The 17,891-nt window shown below is 43.4% G+C and overlaps 1 protein-coding gene across 3 annotated transcripts in view; it reads right to left on the minus strand.

Annotated features, from left to right (window-relative positions):
* The window catches only part of LOC120574081 (glutamate receptor ionotropic, NMDA 2B), a 176,798-nt gene that overhangs the window by 23,933 nt on the left and 134,974 nt on the right, over positions 1 to 17,891 (minus strand). For all 3 annotated transcript variants that reach the window (XM_039824147.1, XM_039824145.1, XM_039824146.1), the window contains 5 exons: positions 14,052 to 14,166; positions 10,165 to 10,373; positions 9,266 to 9,437; positions 4,516 to 4,669; positions 1,891 to 2,016 (listed from right to left, as the gene is read on the minus strand). In XM_039824147.1, the coding sequence (XP_039680081.1) occupies positions 1,891 to 2,016; positions 4,516 to 4,669; positions 9,266 to 9,437; positions 10,165 to 10,373; positions 14,052 to 14,166 (776 nt within the window). The remainder of the gene's footprint in view (positions 1 to 1,890; positions 2,017 to 4,515; positions 4,670 to 9,265; positions 9,438 to 10,164; positions 10,374 to 14,051; positions 14,167 to 17,891) is intronic.

Raw genomic sequence — 17,891 nt, forward strand, 5'->3', positions numbered from 1 at the left:
TTAACCTGCTAAGCTGTACCCATGCTTGCTTTGTTTGTCGCAAATGAGTAGTTGGAGCATTACTCAGTAGAAAAAAATTTTCTGCGGAGGCCCAAATTCCCCGCCGCCGTAATGTTCTCTGCCTACTTTGGATTCTCATTCGCTGACTTCACGAGCAAAGATGAAAGTATTTCAGTGGTTTTTTTTTTCCTCTCGTTGAATGTTGTAATTTGGAGGACAGAGAGCATTCGATTTGGATTTCCACCATCAGAATGGTTTTCGATTGCCAAAACTATTTGACTGCTTTCATGCGCTGGTGAAAATCTCCCATGCAGGACCTTCAAGTTGGCTGCCAACCATTCTCCCATTCACACGCCAGTCAGAAAATGAGAAAGCTAGAAAATGCCAGAAAATTAAACCCAACAGGCAACTAAACACCGGGGACTGCTGGTACTGGAGTGTGTGTATGAGCCGTTATCATTTCATTTATCAATTAATCAGTGCAAATGGTAGCTTGATGCCACAAGAAAGGGACAAAGTATTATTAGAGGCATCTGCTGTGGTTAGAAGTGTGATTTTTCAGATCCACTAAACACCATTACTGCTTATCAAAAGACAACCTGTCAACTACAAATGTGCTTATATAATTTGCTTTTTGATTTTGATTAAACGTAATTGCTGCCTGGCTCATGCTCACAGGCACAACATTTTTTTTTTGATTTAGTCCTAAATCCCCCCAAAAATTAATCATATCAGACCACTCAGATTTTTCTTTCGCAGCCCTTCTGACGGGGGCCTGATCTTCGGTTGTAAACCACTACACTACGACTGTGACGTTATTCATTGATGCATAAGCATTAACAATGTAATTGTGTAATATGTAATTATATATCAGTCACAGGGGCCATTTTCTGCAAAACGAGTACTTTTGATACTTAAATTACATTTTGGTAATTACATTTTGGGGTGGGAGATTGGGGCATACAAAGCACAAGACCTGTGGTTTATTTTGAATATTTTAAAAGCTTGTGCATCTCGGGGTCACACTTTACTTGAAGGTATCTACATAAGAGGGGCATGACACTGTCATGAACGTGTCATAAACATCTGCCGTTGTTTACCTTTTTCTTCACCATATTTCTCCGTAGAAATATCAACGTGGGTAGCCTTTGCTCATTAGCGCCACCTCTGTTCAGGAGAAGACTGCAACTAGTGTCGCGACCACTAGCGCAGGTATAAATAGTCACGGCGATTCCATGACGTCACATTTGCGCGCGCCAGCTGGGCTGCGGCTACTGTATAACGGCCTTTAGGGTTAGGGTTGATGTGTCATGACAGTGTTCATGACAGTGTCATGTCACGCTTATGTAGATACCTTAAAGTAAAGTGTTACCCATCTTGTGCTGCGTATCAGTGTGGACTTTTTCAACATTTCTCCAACAGCTTGATGTGATGACCATGAACCCAGTGCTTGGAGCTGCCTACAGTATGTTCAGTATGAAGAATGTGTCGGCAGATACACTCATTGTAAACGCTTTGTTGTCACGTAGATAAATGGAATCTCGACAGCATTGCTGTACATTTCCTACTAAAGTGACTCACCGCGGAGTTCTGAGAGGTCTAACTTTAATTCCAAAGTAATACGTCCCTTTCGGCACATGTAGAAACGGTATACGTTTCTCCGGGAAATTCAACCTTAGCGTGCCCCTCCCATCTGGTGTGTTCTGAGCGAAAAGAGTGAGAGATGAGGGAGGCAGCGCGGCTCGAAGACTGGAAGAGAAAATGTCTGCATCCACATACATCTATATCCTCAAACAAGTGAAGCCCCCCCCCCCCCAACAGGTACCCTGCCTGTGTCTATATGTGTGTGTGTGTGTGTGTTTCTCTGTGTGTTGAGCAGAAGCCTCTCACCTCTGCCGTCAGCCAGACAGCGGTTGTAGCCCACAGGGCTGAAGTACTCGAATATAAACACAGCCATTGCTGACACCAGCAACAGCATCACGAACATCATCACCCACACATCCGCACTGAAGGGCTCTGGAGGGCGAAAGAGGGAAGAGAGGAGAGGGAGAGATGAAGGGAGTCGAGGGATTGAGGGAGGGAGTGTGGACAGACAGAGATTAGGAGAGGAGAAGAGAGGGGAGGGAAAAAAAAAGGGTTGTGAGAAGGCAGAAGACGGGAAAGAGACGAGGGACATCAGGGGAGGGAGGAAGAGGGAGAAAAGAGCGAGGGCGGCAGAGAAAGGGAGAGAAAATTAAGCGAGGGAGGGAGAGGGCAAGAGAGATATGCAAATGAGCACCAGATTGAGAAGAGGAAGCAAGAGTCAGAGAAATGGAGTAGGAGTGGGAAATTTAAGAGGGCAAAGAGACAGGGAACGAAAAAAAAAAAGAGAATAAACAGTTAGCCATGTTATCATGCATTCCAGTCTGCATCCTCATCATTCAAATGCATTAAAACTTGGCTGTAATCACTCGTGTCCACGAAAATTACTTTTAGTTCAACTTCCAAAGGTGTAAAAATGGATGTCAACCTGAAGTGACTGGCTAAAAGACAGTTAAATCAAACTCAAACAATGGCTCTACTCATTCCAGAGAGTCTTTGGAAGCAATCTGGTGTCTCTGAGTCAGAAAATCTGCATCAAATTGGCAGGAGTAGGCTTTGTATATTTCACAAATTTGCAGAAAATATACATAATTCACTATCAAAAATGACCTAAAACCGCATGTTGCGCCTCGATGTAAATGTGAAGTACAGTTTGTGACTTTATTACACTCTTAAGACTTTTACTACTTTTTTAGCGACCTTATGGTGAACATAGATCATTTTTTCACATTTACTACCTTTCCTGCATATTTTACTTTGCACCTTGAGTGGTTTAGGCTGTAAAACCTCTTATTTTTTAGCAAAATATGGCATTATAATAATAATAACTAGACATGTAAGCAGGTATATCAGGGTCTAAGCACCCAACGTAACCAGATTTAAAGCCCACTGTCTCTGGGCAACCAGGAAGAGGAAATCGTTTCTCAAACCTTGTGTTGTCCTTGAGATCTATTTGACTCTTTTTTTATATTAGAAATATGGGTTTCTTTCAATCAAGTCCCCTAGAATAACATGGATGCATGGATGTACGTTGTATGGAATATGAAACATTCTTCGCAGGTAAAATCAATGATTACTTTCATTGAATTTTGGGTGTTTTATTCAGTTTTATAGCATTTGAAAAACATGTTTAAATGATTTTAAAACAGCATCCTGACCAAACTTTGATATATACCAGTCTGGAATCCACTCAACATCCTCTGATCTTAACTATTAGTCAAAATAATTCATAATTTCAGCTTTTTTAACTCAAAAAATTTGGTTTAATGTCATATAAATCAGGTTTATTGACCATGAATGAAAAAGGGTGGAAAAAAAGTGACAAAACGTTTCTAAAAGGCGCCCCCCAAAAAGTTCATTTTCAATTTTGACCCGGAAGGACAAGAAGTGGTCGACGGGAAGACAACACAAGGGTTAATCAGCAGGTAAAAATAACAGATTTCTTTTCTAGCAATCCCGGATTTCACAACAGAGCATAACGGGCGGCTCGTTCTGAATATTTTACGAAAATAGTTCACCGAAACGTGTTTCTGAAAACATTTTAAGCGAGAAATAGGCCGTGCAGTTTCTGAATCTGTCTTTGTTTTTTTGATCGACAAAGGTCAGTTTAAAAGATTTTCGTCCGATTTTGAGAGGCGGCGGGCCGAGCCGACCGCTCGTCATTTCCGGTGTTTTAACATAAGTGTTCCTTTTGGGACAACACTAACCATCGAAAGTGGGCACTACGGCTGTATGTGGTCAGTGCACATTAGCAGTGTACTGACGAAATGAGACACAGCCTAGGACAATCCTACATGACGTGTGGCTTAAAGGTCCAGCGTGTAACGTGTTTAGTTGTTCATTATCAAAATCTGTGTTGCCCGTTCACCAACGTGTCCTTTTTCATGAATATTTACCTCCACCATCAATTCCAAGTATTCCTATTGGCTTGAAATTTTACATTTGCGTCTGCATGAACTGGGGTAGACGCTCCATATTCATGCTCCATCTTGAAATACGTGAGCCGGTGAGGGACATACAGGACATACTGCTCTGCCTTTAGCGTTTTCGCTGTCACATGATAAACTCACAGGTGCTGCTAACGCTGCTAACGGGTATCGTAGCTTCCCGGCCCCCGGCAAGTGTGAAGAAGGAAAACATGGAGGACAACACGTATTCAAAATCCAAATTTCAGGAACAGGAGTCTTCTTCTTCTTTGTCCAGAAAAAGGATATTGAAAAGAGCAAGAGACCGGCTTTTTGAACCGTGAAGGCTACCGTAGCTGTAATACCTACTTTGAACTGCATCTCAACGCTAGATGGGAGAAATTCCCACACACTGGACCTTTAAATGCTTTGTGATAGCCTCATAGTCACAATATCAGAAAATGTCAAAAACATGGCCGTCAGGTTCTTCCTTCAGCCCATCACTGCCCCCCCCCGTCAGACCGCTCACCTAAGAAGGCCGAGGGGGAAACGGTGCCGTTGCTACGGGACACCATGACGCTGATACCCGTCTCGATGAAGGGGACGGAGAAGTCGATGACCTCCGACCTCTCCTCGTTGATGGTCAAGGAGCCGACGGCCATGTGGGCGTTTTTCAACACCACCTAGTAGGGAGAGCAGAAAGACAAAGAGCATCCATTATTTAAACATCCATTATCCATCCAGTAATGAGTGGAGCACGCTTTTAAGGGAAAAATCTGTCCTCAATCTTCGACTTTTCCCTGAGGGGGGTGATGTCTTGTTTGGTGCTGCCGCAACAAAAACATACCAACAAATTCAATCAGGATAGTTAAGAATAGCTTATAGTGAAGAAAAAAAAAAAACAGCATAAAAACACAAGCATAAAAATAGCTCATCAGTTCATTTGAAGGCAATTGTGCTGGGAGTCTTTCCAAATGTGGGTATTTCTTGTTAAGGAATGTGATATGACAAAGCAGGAAATCGTTACAGCCGTCCCTGAGTTCTAAAGGGCATTGTGCAAACATTTTAACATCACTGAGAAACAGCTTTTCACGATGTCCCTTTGCATTTCTTTGTCCATTTTGTCGTTGGCTCTGTTGTTGTTTTCACTGGATGAATGAATAAATGTGCCTGAGCCTCTTCAGCGATCGAATATATCAAGAGCAAATTAGGTTTTAGTGTCAGCCCTTATAATCCAAGAGCAATATGTTCTGTCTGGATGGATCACTTTGATCACACTGATGTTCAGCGATCATACAGACAAAATCCATTGTAGAACAGGGCCAAATAGCAATTTTTAAACCGACGGCTGCGCAATTTAGAAACATGTTTGCTCTGAGTAAAAGGGAAAAGCTAGCAGCGCTAGCGCAGTTCCTCTTTCTGTTTAAATCTGAACCACTAATAGCAGATTATCAATTGATAATAAGGGTAAGTGGAAACATAAAAAGAAAAGCAGAGAAAGAATTAGAATGAGCAAAGTGAAGCAAAGAAACTTGAGAATGGAGACATTAGAGACAAAGATAGGGCAGGGGGACAACACACTTTGCGCACTCACACACACACACACACACACGGCTCGGAGTGGACACTCGTGATGCGCACCGGGGGAGGGAAAGACAGAACGAGGGAGGAAGAAAGTGGGTTACCACAGTGGGTCATGGCTGCTTGAAATAGCCCGCCCCAATGCCTCTCCTTCCTCTACCTGCCTCCCTCCCGTCAGTACTTCTGCACAGGTAGTATATTTAGCCCCACATTTTGCAGCCCTACAGCACAGGGTAAAGTGGGACGAGACTGTCTTACTGAGTTACTAAGGCGTTTGTGACTGTGTGAGTCAAAGCTCCAGAATGTGCTTCAGCGCGAGAGTGCGTGTGTGTGTGCGTGTGTGTGTGTGTGTATGCGTGCCTCCGTGCGTGCGTGTGTGTGTGTGCGTGCGTGTCTGTCTGCAGATGAGTGAGTCAGAAAAGAGAAAAAGACAGATTGACAGAGAAGGGAGCGAACTTCTGTTCTCTTACCTGTGAAGTGGACCTTTACAGGCAGGGAGAATATTACACATCTTCTCTGCACATTATCTGCAGTTTTCAAAGTGTTTGTGTGTGTGTGTGTGTGTGTGTGTGTGTGTGTGTGTGTGTGTGTGTGTGTGTGTGTGTGCGTGCATTTGTAACTTTTCAACCTCGTGTGTTCTGTCAGCATGTAAGTAAGGATGTGCAAGTTCACTTGTGTGTATGCTGGTGCCTGAATGTGCGAAATGTGTCCCCGGGGAAGAGAGCGAGTCCATCCAGCAGTGTACTCACTTCCTCTCTCTCTCCTCTCGCTCTCTCCATCTCCCTCCTACGACTTGTTCTCTCCGTGTTATGAAAGTGACCCATGTGGGTGTTATTGAGAATGAGCGAGCGCGGATCTGCGTTTGTGTCTCAGCTGGTGTGTGTCTTTGTGGGACCCGCTAGCAAGGCCAAACTCATGTAATCAAGTGTATTGCCTCTAATATTTTAGATTAGGAGTATTCGGGGTGGCACAAGTCAATGCAGCCCGAAAAATCTGACACTGACTGCCATAATTAAGTTATGACAAAATGTCGGCCTTCTTAGAGTGTTCATTGATTTTTTTCCGTTTTCTTTTTGATCTTCTGTCTTTCCAAGCTGTGGCAAATTGTGTAAAGGCCCTCAGTGATCCCTGTGTGTGTGTGTGTGTGTGTGTGTGTGTGTGTGTGTGTGTGTGTGTGTGTGTGTGTGTGTGTGTGTGTGTGTGTGTGTGTGTGTGTGTGTGTGTGTGTGTGGGCATCAGTCCAGATTTTGGTCCATTAAGTCTGTGAGATATACTGAAGTTTTGGCTTTGTTCCAACTGGAGAAGGACACAGTTTGGTTTTGTTAGATACAGCATATACACTGTGAGGTGTGTGTGTGTGTGTGTGTGTGTACGTGCATGTGTGCGTGTGTGTGACATTAAGAGTGTGTCCTCTCTGTGCACATATGGAAACAGTCTAGGAGTGTATGCCTCTCTGTGACCATGTGTCCGCATTCATGCATGCATTCTTTTATTTCGGTGATCGTTGCATAAGTGGAGCTTGTCTGCATGTGTGTGTCTGTGTGTGGGTGTGGGTGTGGGTTTGGGTGTAGCTGTGTGTGAGAGGAAGCTGCTCAGATGAACGCCCCCCCTCCCTCCTCCTAATGACCAATCGTCTGGGGAGGTGAGAAGGAGACAGCGTTTGATTACAGGTGGCCACACTTACAGCTCAGAGCCCACTAAAGACACTGGCCGGATGACTTTAATGGTTTAATATTATAAAATGAATGGGTCCGTTTAATGTAAAATGAATAGCAAAAGTTTTACCGCATGAAAAAGAAATAGACACATCAGCTTGTCTGTGACTTCTGAAGGTTGGTCAAACTTCAGTGTCCACACATAGAGGTAACAGAGCGTGCTTTCAACCTGTGACCTTTTAGGCCGCTATCGATTGGTTTGCATTTTCCTTCATTAACAAATCGCCAACGTCAGACTGCAAGAGTGCGGCTCACTCTTACAGGCTGAAGTATGAGAACTGACAACGACCTTACCTTAGGACCAATGTCGATTAAGTGAACGTTTTAGAGCCCAAAGTGAATTGCTGCAGCTGACCAAACTGTACGCGCCCTTGGGTGAGGCGCTTAGCCCATCGGACATAAGTGTTAGGCCTGTTGGGCAGAGGGCTGACCCCGGAGAGGAAAGCTCATAATTCAAGGTATGAAAACGCACTTTTGGAGAGAGAATGAACCCTTCAGGTAGCTCCTATAAAAGCTAAATATAGCTCATAGTGCATTGGGCACAGAGGGGAGAACACAGACTGTAACTCTGTGTGCCCTTTGACCTTTTCTTCACAGTGACTGCATGGTAAAGGCACCTTACACATGGCTGCGTGGCTATGAGCAAATACAGGTACAACTGTTCATTAAATTAAATGCTCTTAAATTAATGGAATGGTCAAAAATAAATGACTAACTGAAAGTGTCCAACGCTGTTTAGAATAAGAGAAAGTCAATACGTGTGAAAGGAATCTGCATGTTTAATGTCAGTGTATTCAATCTTTGTATTATAGAGGTGTGGATTTGGGGGAAGAGCTGTTATGAGGAACTGAAGATGTGTGGCACACTTTGTTAAAATCATTATTTAGTTAAATAATTTGCTGGAAAGTGTAATGGAGACATAAAAATGTCTGAACAGAGTGGTAAGTCAGAGTTTGTGTTTTGCAAAAAAAAAGTGTAGGCGCAATAGGCTGTAGCTTCAGCCTACACTTTTTCATTCGGTTAAGAAAAAAAGTCTTTGTTGGGAGTAATTTAAATGTTTTTTTTTTTCCCAAATGGTTGAATGAATTTAAATTGCAACATTTGTACAGAAGCCGACTGCTCTGTGCACCGCAGCCTATTGTGTAATCGGAGCATTTTCTGCTTCAAACGGAGGGAAAGAAGCTGTTCTTGTTGCCAAACACGCCTATGTCTTTCTGCAAACTACTCCGCCACTCTGACAGCCCAAAATGTCTTAACGCCACCTTTTTAAACAGCCGGAACATCAATAATGATAAGACGGTGTTGCAAGGCGTAGGTGCAATCTTCATTTGCACACTTTGCCAACAAACTACAAATGAGATGGTCGTATCATTTACACGTGCGTGACCACGAACAAGCACAAAGATGCTTTACTGTACTTGTTGACCCGGAGAATCTGGCAGCCGTCCACTGACTGAACATTTAGTAGGCGTTCAGAGAGGGGCGCTATCTGACAAACCACAATAACTGCCAAGGTAAAAAGTAGCACACACACACACACACACACACACACACAAAAACACACACACACACACACAGACAGACAGACACACACACACACACACACACACACACACAACACACACACAGACAGACACACACACAAAGCACACACACACATGCCACACACACACACACACACACACACACACACACACAGACACACACACACACAGACAGACAGACAGACAGACACACACACAGAGACACACACGCACACACAGACAGACAGACACACACACACAGACAGACAGACAGACAGACACACACACACAAACACAGACAGACAGACAGACAGACAGACACACACACACACACACAAACATACACAGAAAAACACATACACACACACACACACACACACACACAAACATACACAGAAAAACACACACACACAAACATACACAGAAAAACACACACACACACCCCCACACACGTCCTCACCTCTCCCACCATGCCGTTCCATGTCCCGTTGATCTTCTTGCCGTGTTTGCCGTTAGTGACCAGGTAAAGGTCGTAGGTGAACTTCACCTGCTTGGCGATCTTCTTCAGGATGTCGATGCAGAATCCCTTACAGCAGCGCTTTATGTAGATCCCAGAATCCTTCGTCTGATTGCTGCACAGACGGACAAACAAACAAACACGTAGATAGACAATTATTTCATTAAATATGGACTTCTGTCTGAATTTGGCAAGAGTTGCTAATCGTAGTGGCGATTTAGCGTCACTGGCTCGGCCCCTCTCACGCCGATGAAGTGTGAACGGATTCTACCTCTGGCGCCGTCAAGCTGTCGTGGGAAATTAACATCATTTGCATTGAGGCAGGTTTTTTTCTTTTTAATTTCTACTTTGGTCATTTCTGCAGTAGGTAGATGTGTGAGTCTATAATAATCTAATACTTCACAGAAATGTGTTTTCTTTTATTTTTTCAGCCATTTGTAACTTACAACAGTCAATCAATCAATCAATCAATAAACATAACATTATTGCTTTTACTTGCAACAAAAGAGTATATATATATTCGGTCCTGTTTGTTTCTTGTATGTATATATATATATATATATATATATATATATATATATAACAGACACACATATATATATATATATATACATATATAACTTGAATTATTTTCATAGTCTTACATGAGCTTATTTTGAATTAATTATTTTTTATTTTATATAGACCTGTTCCACCCAAAGAATCCCAAACATTGTATCTACCATCTGGTGTTCACACTTCTGTTATACATATTTGTTAATCAGCTTCTGTTTTAATACTTTTTGGAATGTGTTATTGTCGTTTTTCTCTGACACTGGGTACATCCGAGCGGTAATTCTCACAGGATTTTGATCTGTTTCCGGCAGGGTACAGTGTTCCTCATGCACGTCCCGCTGAGCGGATCCACGTCTTCCACGATGACGAACGGAGCCTCCTCCAACGTCACGATGGACAGGTGGTCGTCCTCCCTGGTCGCTGCCCCCCCATATAGTTCATAGCGAGGCCACACGTGGTACTTCATGGACAGGGAACCATTCTCCCATTTACCCACCTGCACAGAGACATATACGGCAAACAAACTTAATGTAAGACACAGATTACGTTGTCTTTTTCTCGGTCTCTTTCAGCAGGGTTTCTAACTGCAATCATGGGAGGCTCAGTGTGGACAAGTGGCTCATTGACTTCGATGCTAACGTAACAGAAATGAATCACTGGACAGGAATCAAATTAGAAAATGAATTCAGATTAAATTCCACGCTGCGATGAGTCCAGTCCATCAAAACTAACTGCGGCTCCTGCAAACAGTTTGTTAAAACAAATCACAAAAGCAATGTAGCTTGTAACGCAAACAACTCTCACTTTGATTTGGGTTTTATTGCCTCATTTTCTGTTTTCTGGGTTTAACTGTGACTAGTCCATCTGTCAGTTACACAAGAATATGGTCACACATGAACAGGACTGATAATGAAATGTGTAAGTGAATATAGAAAGTTAGTGGGAAGAGAGGAGAGAAGACAAACTACAAAAGAGGAGAGGAGAGGAGGAGCGAGGGGAGGAGAGGAGGAAACAAGAGGATTGTAGAGGAAAGAAGAGGAGAAGAGAGGAAATGAGACAAGAAGAGGGGAAACAAAATGAAGGAGCGATAACGAAAACGAGAGGAGAGGAGAGGAGAGGAGAGGAGAGGAGAGGAGAGGGACCCAGCGTAGAGAATGAGAGCAAGGTTAATGGGAAGGACGAGAGTGAAATAGGGGAAAGAGCAGAATTCAGATCAAGAGGAGAGGGTAGGGGAGAGAATTGGATGGAGAGATTAAATGAAGAAAAAGAGAGATGTGAGAAGCCGCTACATTAGCAGAGAGAGAACAAGTCAAGTGAGAAACAAAGCCGGAGATGGAGCTCTTTCAGATGCAAAATGCCGGGAGGACTCTTCTGTAGAGGAGTGTCCAGCTGTAGTAGGTCTGGAGGGCCCTCCAGCCCTGTGGCTCTACTCCACTGAATAAACGCCATCAATTAGTAAAATCTTCCCCCAGATGCCCATCTCGTGAAACCATAGCTGCAGACTCTGCCTATGCCCTTTCCCTCTAAAAGTGCCCACTCGGCCACTTTCGCAGAGAGAAAGATGTTGGAGGAAATGGATATGGCTCATCAGCTAATTGGACACATTGTAATGGGAAGAGAGGGGCAGGACAGAGAGCTGAGGCTTGGGTGTGCACACTTGTTAAATATGTAAATGTACACACACACACACACACACACACACACACACACACACACACACACACACACACACACACACACACACACACACACACACACACACACACACACACACACACACACACACACACATACACACACTTTGCACTCCAGGGAACACAAATTTGCCAAGAGTGCCTGGAGTAGACAAGCTAAAGCTGTGTACAGTATCTCTGGGGCACAATGCAGCGCTTCTTTTATCTGGACACAACAACAACAGAAAAAAGAGTGAGCAGGAGTAAGTGAAAGAGAAAGACAGGGATGGAGAGAAGGTGAGAAAGGCGGGGAGGGAGATGGAGAGAAAAAGGGTTCAAATCAGCCCGGAGGGGAAGTAAACTGGACTGGACACTACAGAGTCTCTGCACTACTTCAAAGGTGCAGTGGAAGCATGGTTGTAGGAGCTGGAACTCATTAGGATCCAAGAAAAGTGGTTCAGCTGGAAGTCAAGCTAAGAATTAAACATGAGCAAGGGAGCGGGAGGAGGAGGAGGGGGGTGCAGACTGCAAGGGGAGAAAAGAGAGAGAGAGAGAGAGAAAAAAAAAAAAAAAAAAAAAAAAAGAGAGAGAGAGGGAGACAATTCACCTTGTTCTCTGATCAGAGGACAGAATATAGATTAGAGAGGCAGAAGAAAGAGAGAAACACTGAGAATAAAGAATAGGGAGAGACAAAGCAGTCAGACTGCGGGACGCAGACACAATGGGAGCTGAGCAGAAGGAAACACAGATGCAGGCCGGTGACTTTGCAGGTGGCGCGGAGCATTTAGTCCATTTAAGGTTGTCGGTTCGGTATGACTCAGGGTTGTCGTTGCCCCGTCTGCACTACCACCTGTACTCAGAGAGTCTACCCTATCCGTTGCTCCGCCTGTACAATTGAACAATTGAATGTTTTAACCTTGATTTATTTAGAGAAAGCTGACGGAGCACAGATAAAGTTGGGTTTTCATTCATCATGGGGCAGTCGCCCACTAACAACACACGTCATTCATAGCTGAACGTTCACTCTCCCCAGTTTAAGGGCCACAGTTCTGTGCTTAAACCACGCAGATGCTTATTTGCACGCATAGAATCCAATCTACCGGTATCTTCTTGTGCTTGAGAATGTGCGCCTACCAACAGGCGTAATTCTAAATTACAGACACACAAACGGCCTGAAATTAACACCCTACCACGTCCCAAATGCAGGGGAATTTTGCCATTGGCGGGTGAAACTGTCAACCCACCTGCCAGGTTTGCAGAATTGAGTTATTCGTTAAGGCCCAGACGCACCGACCAGACAGCCAACCCTCGGCAGAAAAGGCTGATCGGTCTCCCCAAGTTGGTCAGAAAAGTGCCTCGGAACACACCGAAGCAACGAGATGTAATACGTCCAGGAAAACGTTGGCGTCATTTTGTCACTTATTGGGAGCAGGAGGCTAGATGGAGCCGGTTACCTCCAGGATCTGTGCTAAGCTAGGCTAGATGGAGCCGGTTACCTCCAGGATCTGTGCTAAGCTAGGCTAGATGGAGCCGGTTACCTCCAGGATCTGTGCTAAGCTAGGCTAGATGGAGCCGGTTACCTCCAGGATCTGTGCTAAGCTAGGCTAGCGGTGGGTGCGTCAGACAGAGTTACAACATGCACGGATATGAGAAGGGTATGTATGGACTTGTCTAACTCTGGGGGATACGGGGAATAAGCTAAATTCCCAATAAGTCGGCGTGTTCCTTTAAGCAAATCCAACCACAAGTTCTGTCTTCCTCGCAATGTCTGAGTGTCAACAGGTCAGACTATTACAGAGATCAGTTTTAGTGGAAGCCGGTGTATGTGACTAACTAAAGCACAATCCTCTAAGCCAGTGGTTGCCAAAGGAGGGTCCCCAGCAAAAAGGGGGAATCATTTATTTTCACAATAATAAACTTCATACACTTTCTATAATTAAACATCTAAAAGCAAAAATCCTTATAGACGGGAGACCCTGGAACTAAATCTTTTCAAATGGGGGTCAGTGGTCTAATTTGTGTCAGTTTAGGGGTCCTTGACATGGAAAAGTGTAGGGTGCCAATGCTCTAAGCTACTTCAGTTACATTAAGACACTTTTACATAAAAAAACTAGTAAAGAGGCAACTTTTTGGCAGAGTCTGCAGCACAGGCAAATTGAAGCATGAGTTTGGAAAGATACTAGATAAATGATGGGTAGTATGTAATAGCCTCCCAAACTTTTTAAAAACGAAAAGACAAGCATTCTTATTACATCTCCGCTCTGGAGCCTGTGCTGCAGTGTATTGCTCAAAGGCACCTTCGCCGAGTTGATAATATCTAATCGGAGTGGCGCCTATAAAGCTTAAGTCTTAAAATGCCTAAAAAGTGAAAATCAGATAGGAGATGAAGATAGACGGACCGATACTTGCGGACCAATCAGGTACTATACTATATACAGGATACAGCTGAATATACTGTACATGCACACTTGGTCCTTCTCTCTCTCCTATGTCTCTCTCACCCTCTCCCACTGTCTCTCCTTGTTGAGCAGAATGATGACCAGCTGGGGGTGCATCTGGTATCCGTCCTCGCTGAACGACAGATTTCGACCCTCGAAAGTCACATTCATCAGGTACCTGCAGAGGGAAAACATCGAGGGGAGAGACAGAGAAAGACGCTCGTTGAGACGTACATCACTTCCGGAAAAAACATCTCAATGTCAGTGGCAGCTCCGCAACCGTTTACTCAATTCCCCGAACGTTAAAGTTTCACGGCATGTCAATTTATCCTGTAAACATTTCTCTTTTCAGACAAACCCACAAACCAGCCAATGTCTAGGCAGGGTTTTTCATAAATAGACAAACATACATTAGCCATCAGCTTCAGACACTTGCAGCTAGAGCCGGTCAATATATCAATATTATATCCATATCGTGATATGAGACTAGATATCGTCTTAGATTTCGGATATCGTAATATCGTGATATGACATAAGTGTCTTTTACTAGTTTTAAAAGCTGCATTACAGTAAAGTGATGCACTTTTCTGAACTTACCAGACTGTTCTAGCTGTTCAATTATTTGCCTTTTCCCCACTTAGACATGATGTCCACATTACTGATGATTATTTATCTAAAATCTAAGGGCTAGATTTATCAAGCTGTTTGCGCCTGTTTCCAGGCGCTAATTGGTCGCAAAGACGGACGTAACCGATGCGGGCTATTTACAAACAGGGCGCACTTGGGTAAAATGGCAGATTGTCTGCCACATGAGCGAGAAGAGACAAGTTGCGCTTTCAATATGCGTCGTTGTTAGGGTCCTGGGAAAGTGGGAGTTCCACCCAAAAAGGTGGGAGGATAAGCGCAAAGTGCACCTAATATATATTCCGTGGTATTTATAAAGACTGTCAGTAAGAGCGCGCCTCTATTCTGCGGGGGAAATTCTCCGCCTCTTAAAAGCAGGTCTAAACCAGCCGCAGTCGAGTTTCCTCGTAGACCTTTATGCCGCTGGTGAAATGGCAACAGTAATTTGAGAGTAGGTGAGGCTGAAAATATTTTTAACACAAGAATCACACTTTGTCAGTGAACACAACATCATTTAGCGTTACAGATCAAGCAGCCATGCAATATTAGAGTTACTGGAAGAAATCAAAGATGAAATTGAATCTCCCACTCAGCGTTCACATCCCATTCCACCAGTTGTTAAACTCCTCGCTACATTACAAATATTGGCATCAGAATCATTTCAAACAGTCATAGCATCAGCAGTGGGAAATATCGCAGTCTGCACTCAGCCATATCATAGCACCAGTACCGCTTTACTACAGCGCAATTTACGGTCTAGTGGGCGGAGAAAGACGCTGATTGGCTGATGGGTGTCAGGGTTGATAAATACTACGCAAAACGTGGAAGCATAGCTTGCGCTATTACCGAACTCGCATAAACAGACGCAACGCAAACTGCGCTAGTGTTAGTAAATTAGGCCCTGAGTGTGAAGATATTTTGTTCAAGCACCAATTTTCAACCCTAGAATATCGCCGAAATATCGATATCGAGGTATTTGGTCAAGAATATCGTGATATCTGATTGGCTCCATATCGCCCAGCCCTACTTGCAGCAGTGATGATTTTAAAACTGGACTGAAGAATTCATTAATTTTAGAAATGATCTATCCAATCATCCCAGGCTCAATGTGTGGTTCACCGTTATTGATGCAATCTTAAAAGAACAGTTCCACATTTTGGGAGATGCGCTTATTTGCTTATTTGTGTTGAGTTAGATGAAACGATTGCTACGACTCTCATGTCTGTAAATCAAATATGAAGCTACAGCCAGCTGCCGGTTAGCTTAGCTTAGCACAAAGCCTTAAAAAAAAGGGGCGAACATCTAGCTCGGTACTGTCCACCTCTAAAGCTCACCAACACATTACACCATATAAGTGTTAAAACGTTCAGCTTATTTTTTACTAGGAGTTATGTGCTCAACTTTTTCTTGGCTGGGAGCAGTTGCCAGGCAACCAACTGAGATCCGAGCAAGTTATTAGTCATAGTTCATAACCCCTTGTTGTTCTTACACTTACACAGTTTATGTTCAGATAGATAAACAAAAGATAAAGTGTTAACAAGTGAGGTGCTAGTTGGGGGATTTTGTTATCATTGGACAGAGCCATGCTAGCTGTTTCCCCCTGTTACTAGTCTTTGTGCTAAGCTAAGCTAAGCGCCTTTTCTGCATGACTGACTACCAAATTATCAAGGAAGTAACAACATAGTAAGCACTCATCCATCCTCATTTACCATCATCACGGTGGCAGTAGTGGCCTAAATGTTAGAGACGCAAGTTTTTGACCAAGAGGTCGCCGGTTCAATCCCCAGACCGACAATAAAATCTGGGTGGGGAAAGTGAAAGAGCAGCGCTTGTCCCTCCCTCATTACCACCACTGAGGTGCCCTTTAGCAAGGCCCTTAACCTCCAACCGCTCCAGTGGCCAGCAGATCAGACTGTGGTCGTACTGGGCAGCTTCCAGGTATGAATGTGGAACTGTGTGAATGTGATCAGGGCGTTCCTGCTAAAAGAGAGGCTGCCTCTCAGTGAACCTCCCCTGAATAAATAAAGGTTAAAAAAAAAAATTCTTCATCACATCATCATGTCTGGGAGTTTCTAAATATTAAATAATATCTTCTCCTCTAGCGAATTTGTATAAACATGTCAATTAAAAAAAAAAAAAAATTAAATTTGCTCTTTAAATAAGCAAATACAAATTAAATCTTTCAAAATCAAATATGTATTATTAATATGTATATGTATTTTTTTATATCTAGCTGGACACATGACTAGATAAAAAAAACACATTTAAATTGTTGAATATTTGGTTACATCACCTAAAAGATTTTTAAGTCTTGTTGTGTCCCATAACGACAAGTCCTAAAGCGAGCTCTGGAGAGAGGGGCGAGGAAAGGAGGCACAAAAATATGCAATGCAGCTTATGTAACGTAAAAACAAGTACTATATAATGCACCACAACAGCTTGACAGATCAATGTGTGTGTGTGTGTGTGTGTGTGTGTGTGTGTGTGTGTGTGTGTTTGGCAGAGAAAGAGAAACCGAGAGAAAGCAGCATTGTTTCTGTCAGGTGAAATCATTTCACCTCTCTTCAACTGAACACAACACACACAGACACACACACACACACACACACAGAAACACACACACACACACACACACACACACACCGCTGTATTCTCTTGCAGTGATTATGGTGAACGTGCGTGGGAGTGTGTAAGTGTGTGTATATGAGGATAAACAGGAATGTTTATGTCAGGTGAACTCAGATCACTTCACTGTCATCCCACACATACACACACACACACACAAACACACACACACACACACTCTTAACTCTTTCACCCTTTACTCTCTCTTCTTCCCTCCCTCTTTTGCTCTCTGACTGTTTCCATGGAAACACTCTGCCTCAAAACCGTGCACACAATACATATATATATATGTACAGTAGATGAATATATAAATGACAAAAAAGGTGTGTGTGTGTGTGTGTGTGTGTGTGTGTCTGTAAAGGACTGGCTTGGTGCTGATGGGGTCTGTATACAGCGGACTGCGTCCTGTATCAGGACACACGATCACCAGCAGAACCAGTTTGTGCGGCTCTATCTTGACATTACACACCACCTCAATGCTGCACTCAGAGTTCAAACGGTTTCACCTTTAACCGCGTCTGACCTTCTAAGCTGGAACAGATCACAGATCAGATCAGGAGGAAGCCACGCAGAAACCCAATAGTCTAATTTAAATGTTTAGGGTTTATTTTTTTGTTTCCATGACTCTAACCAGATCCTATGTATCCTATGGCG

This window comes from Perca fluviatilis, chromosome 15 (assembly GCF_010015445.1).
Source record: "Perca fluviatilis chromosome 15, GENO_Pfluv_1.0, whole genome shotgun sequence".
NCBI lineage: Eukaryota > Metazoa > Chordata > Actinopteri > Perciformes > Percidae > Perca > Perca fluviatilis.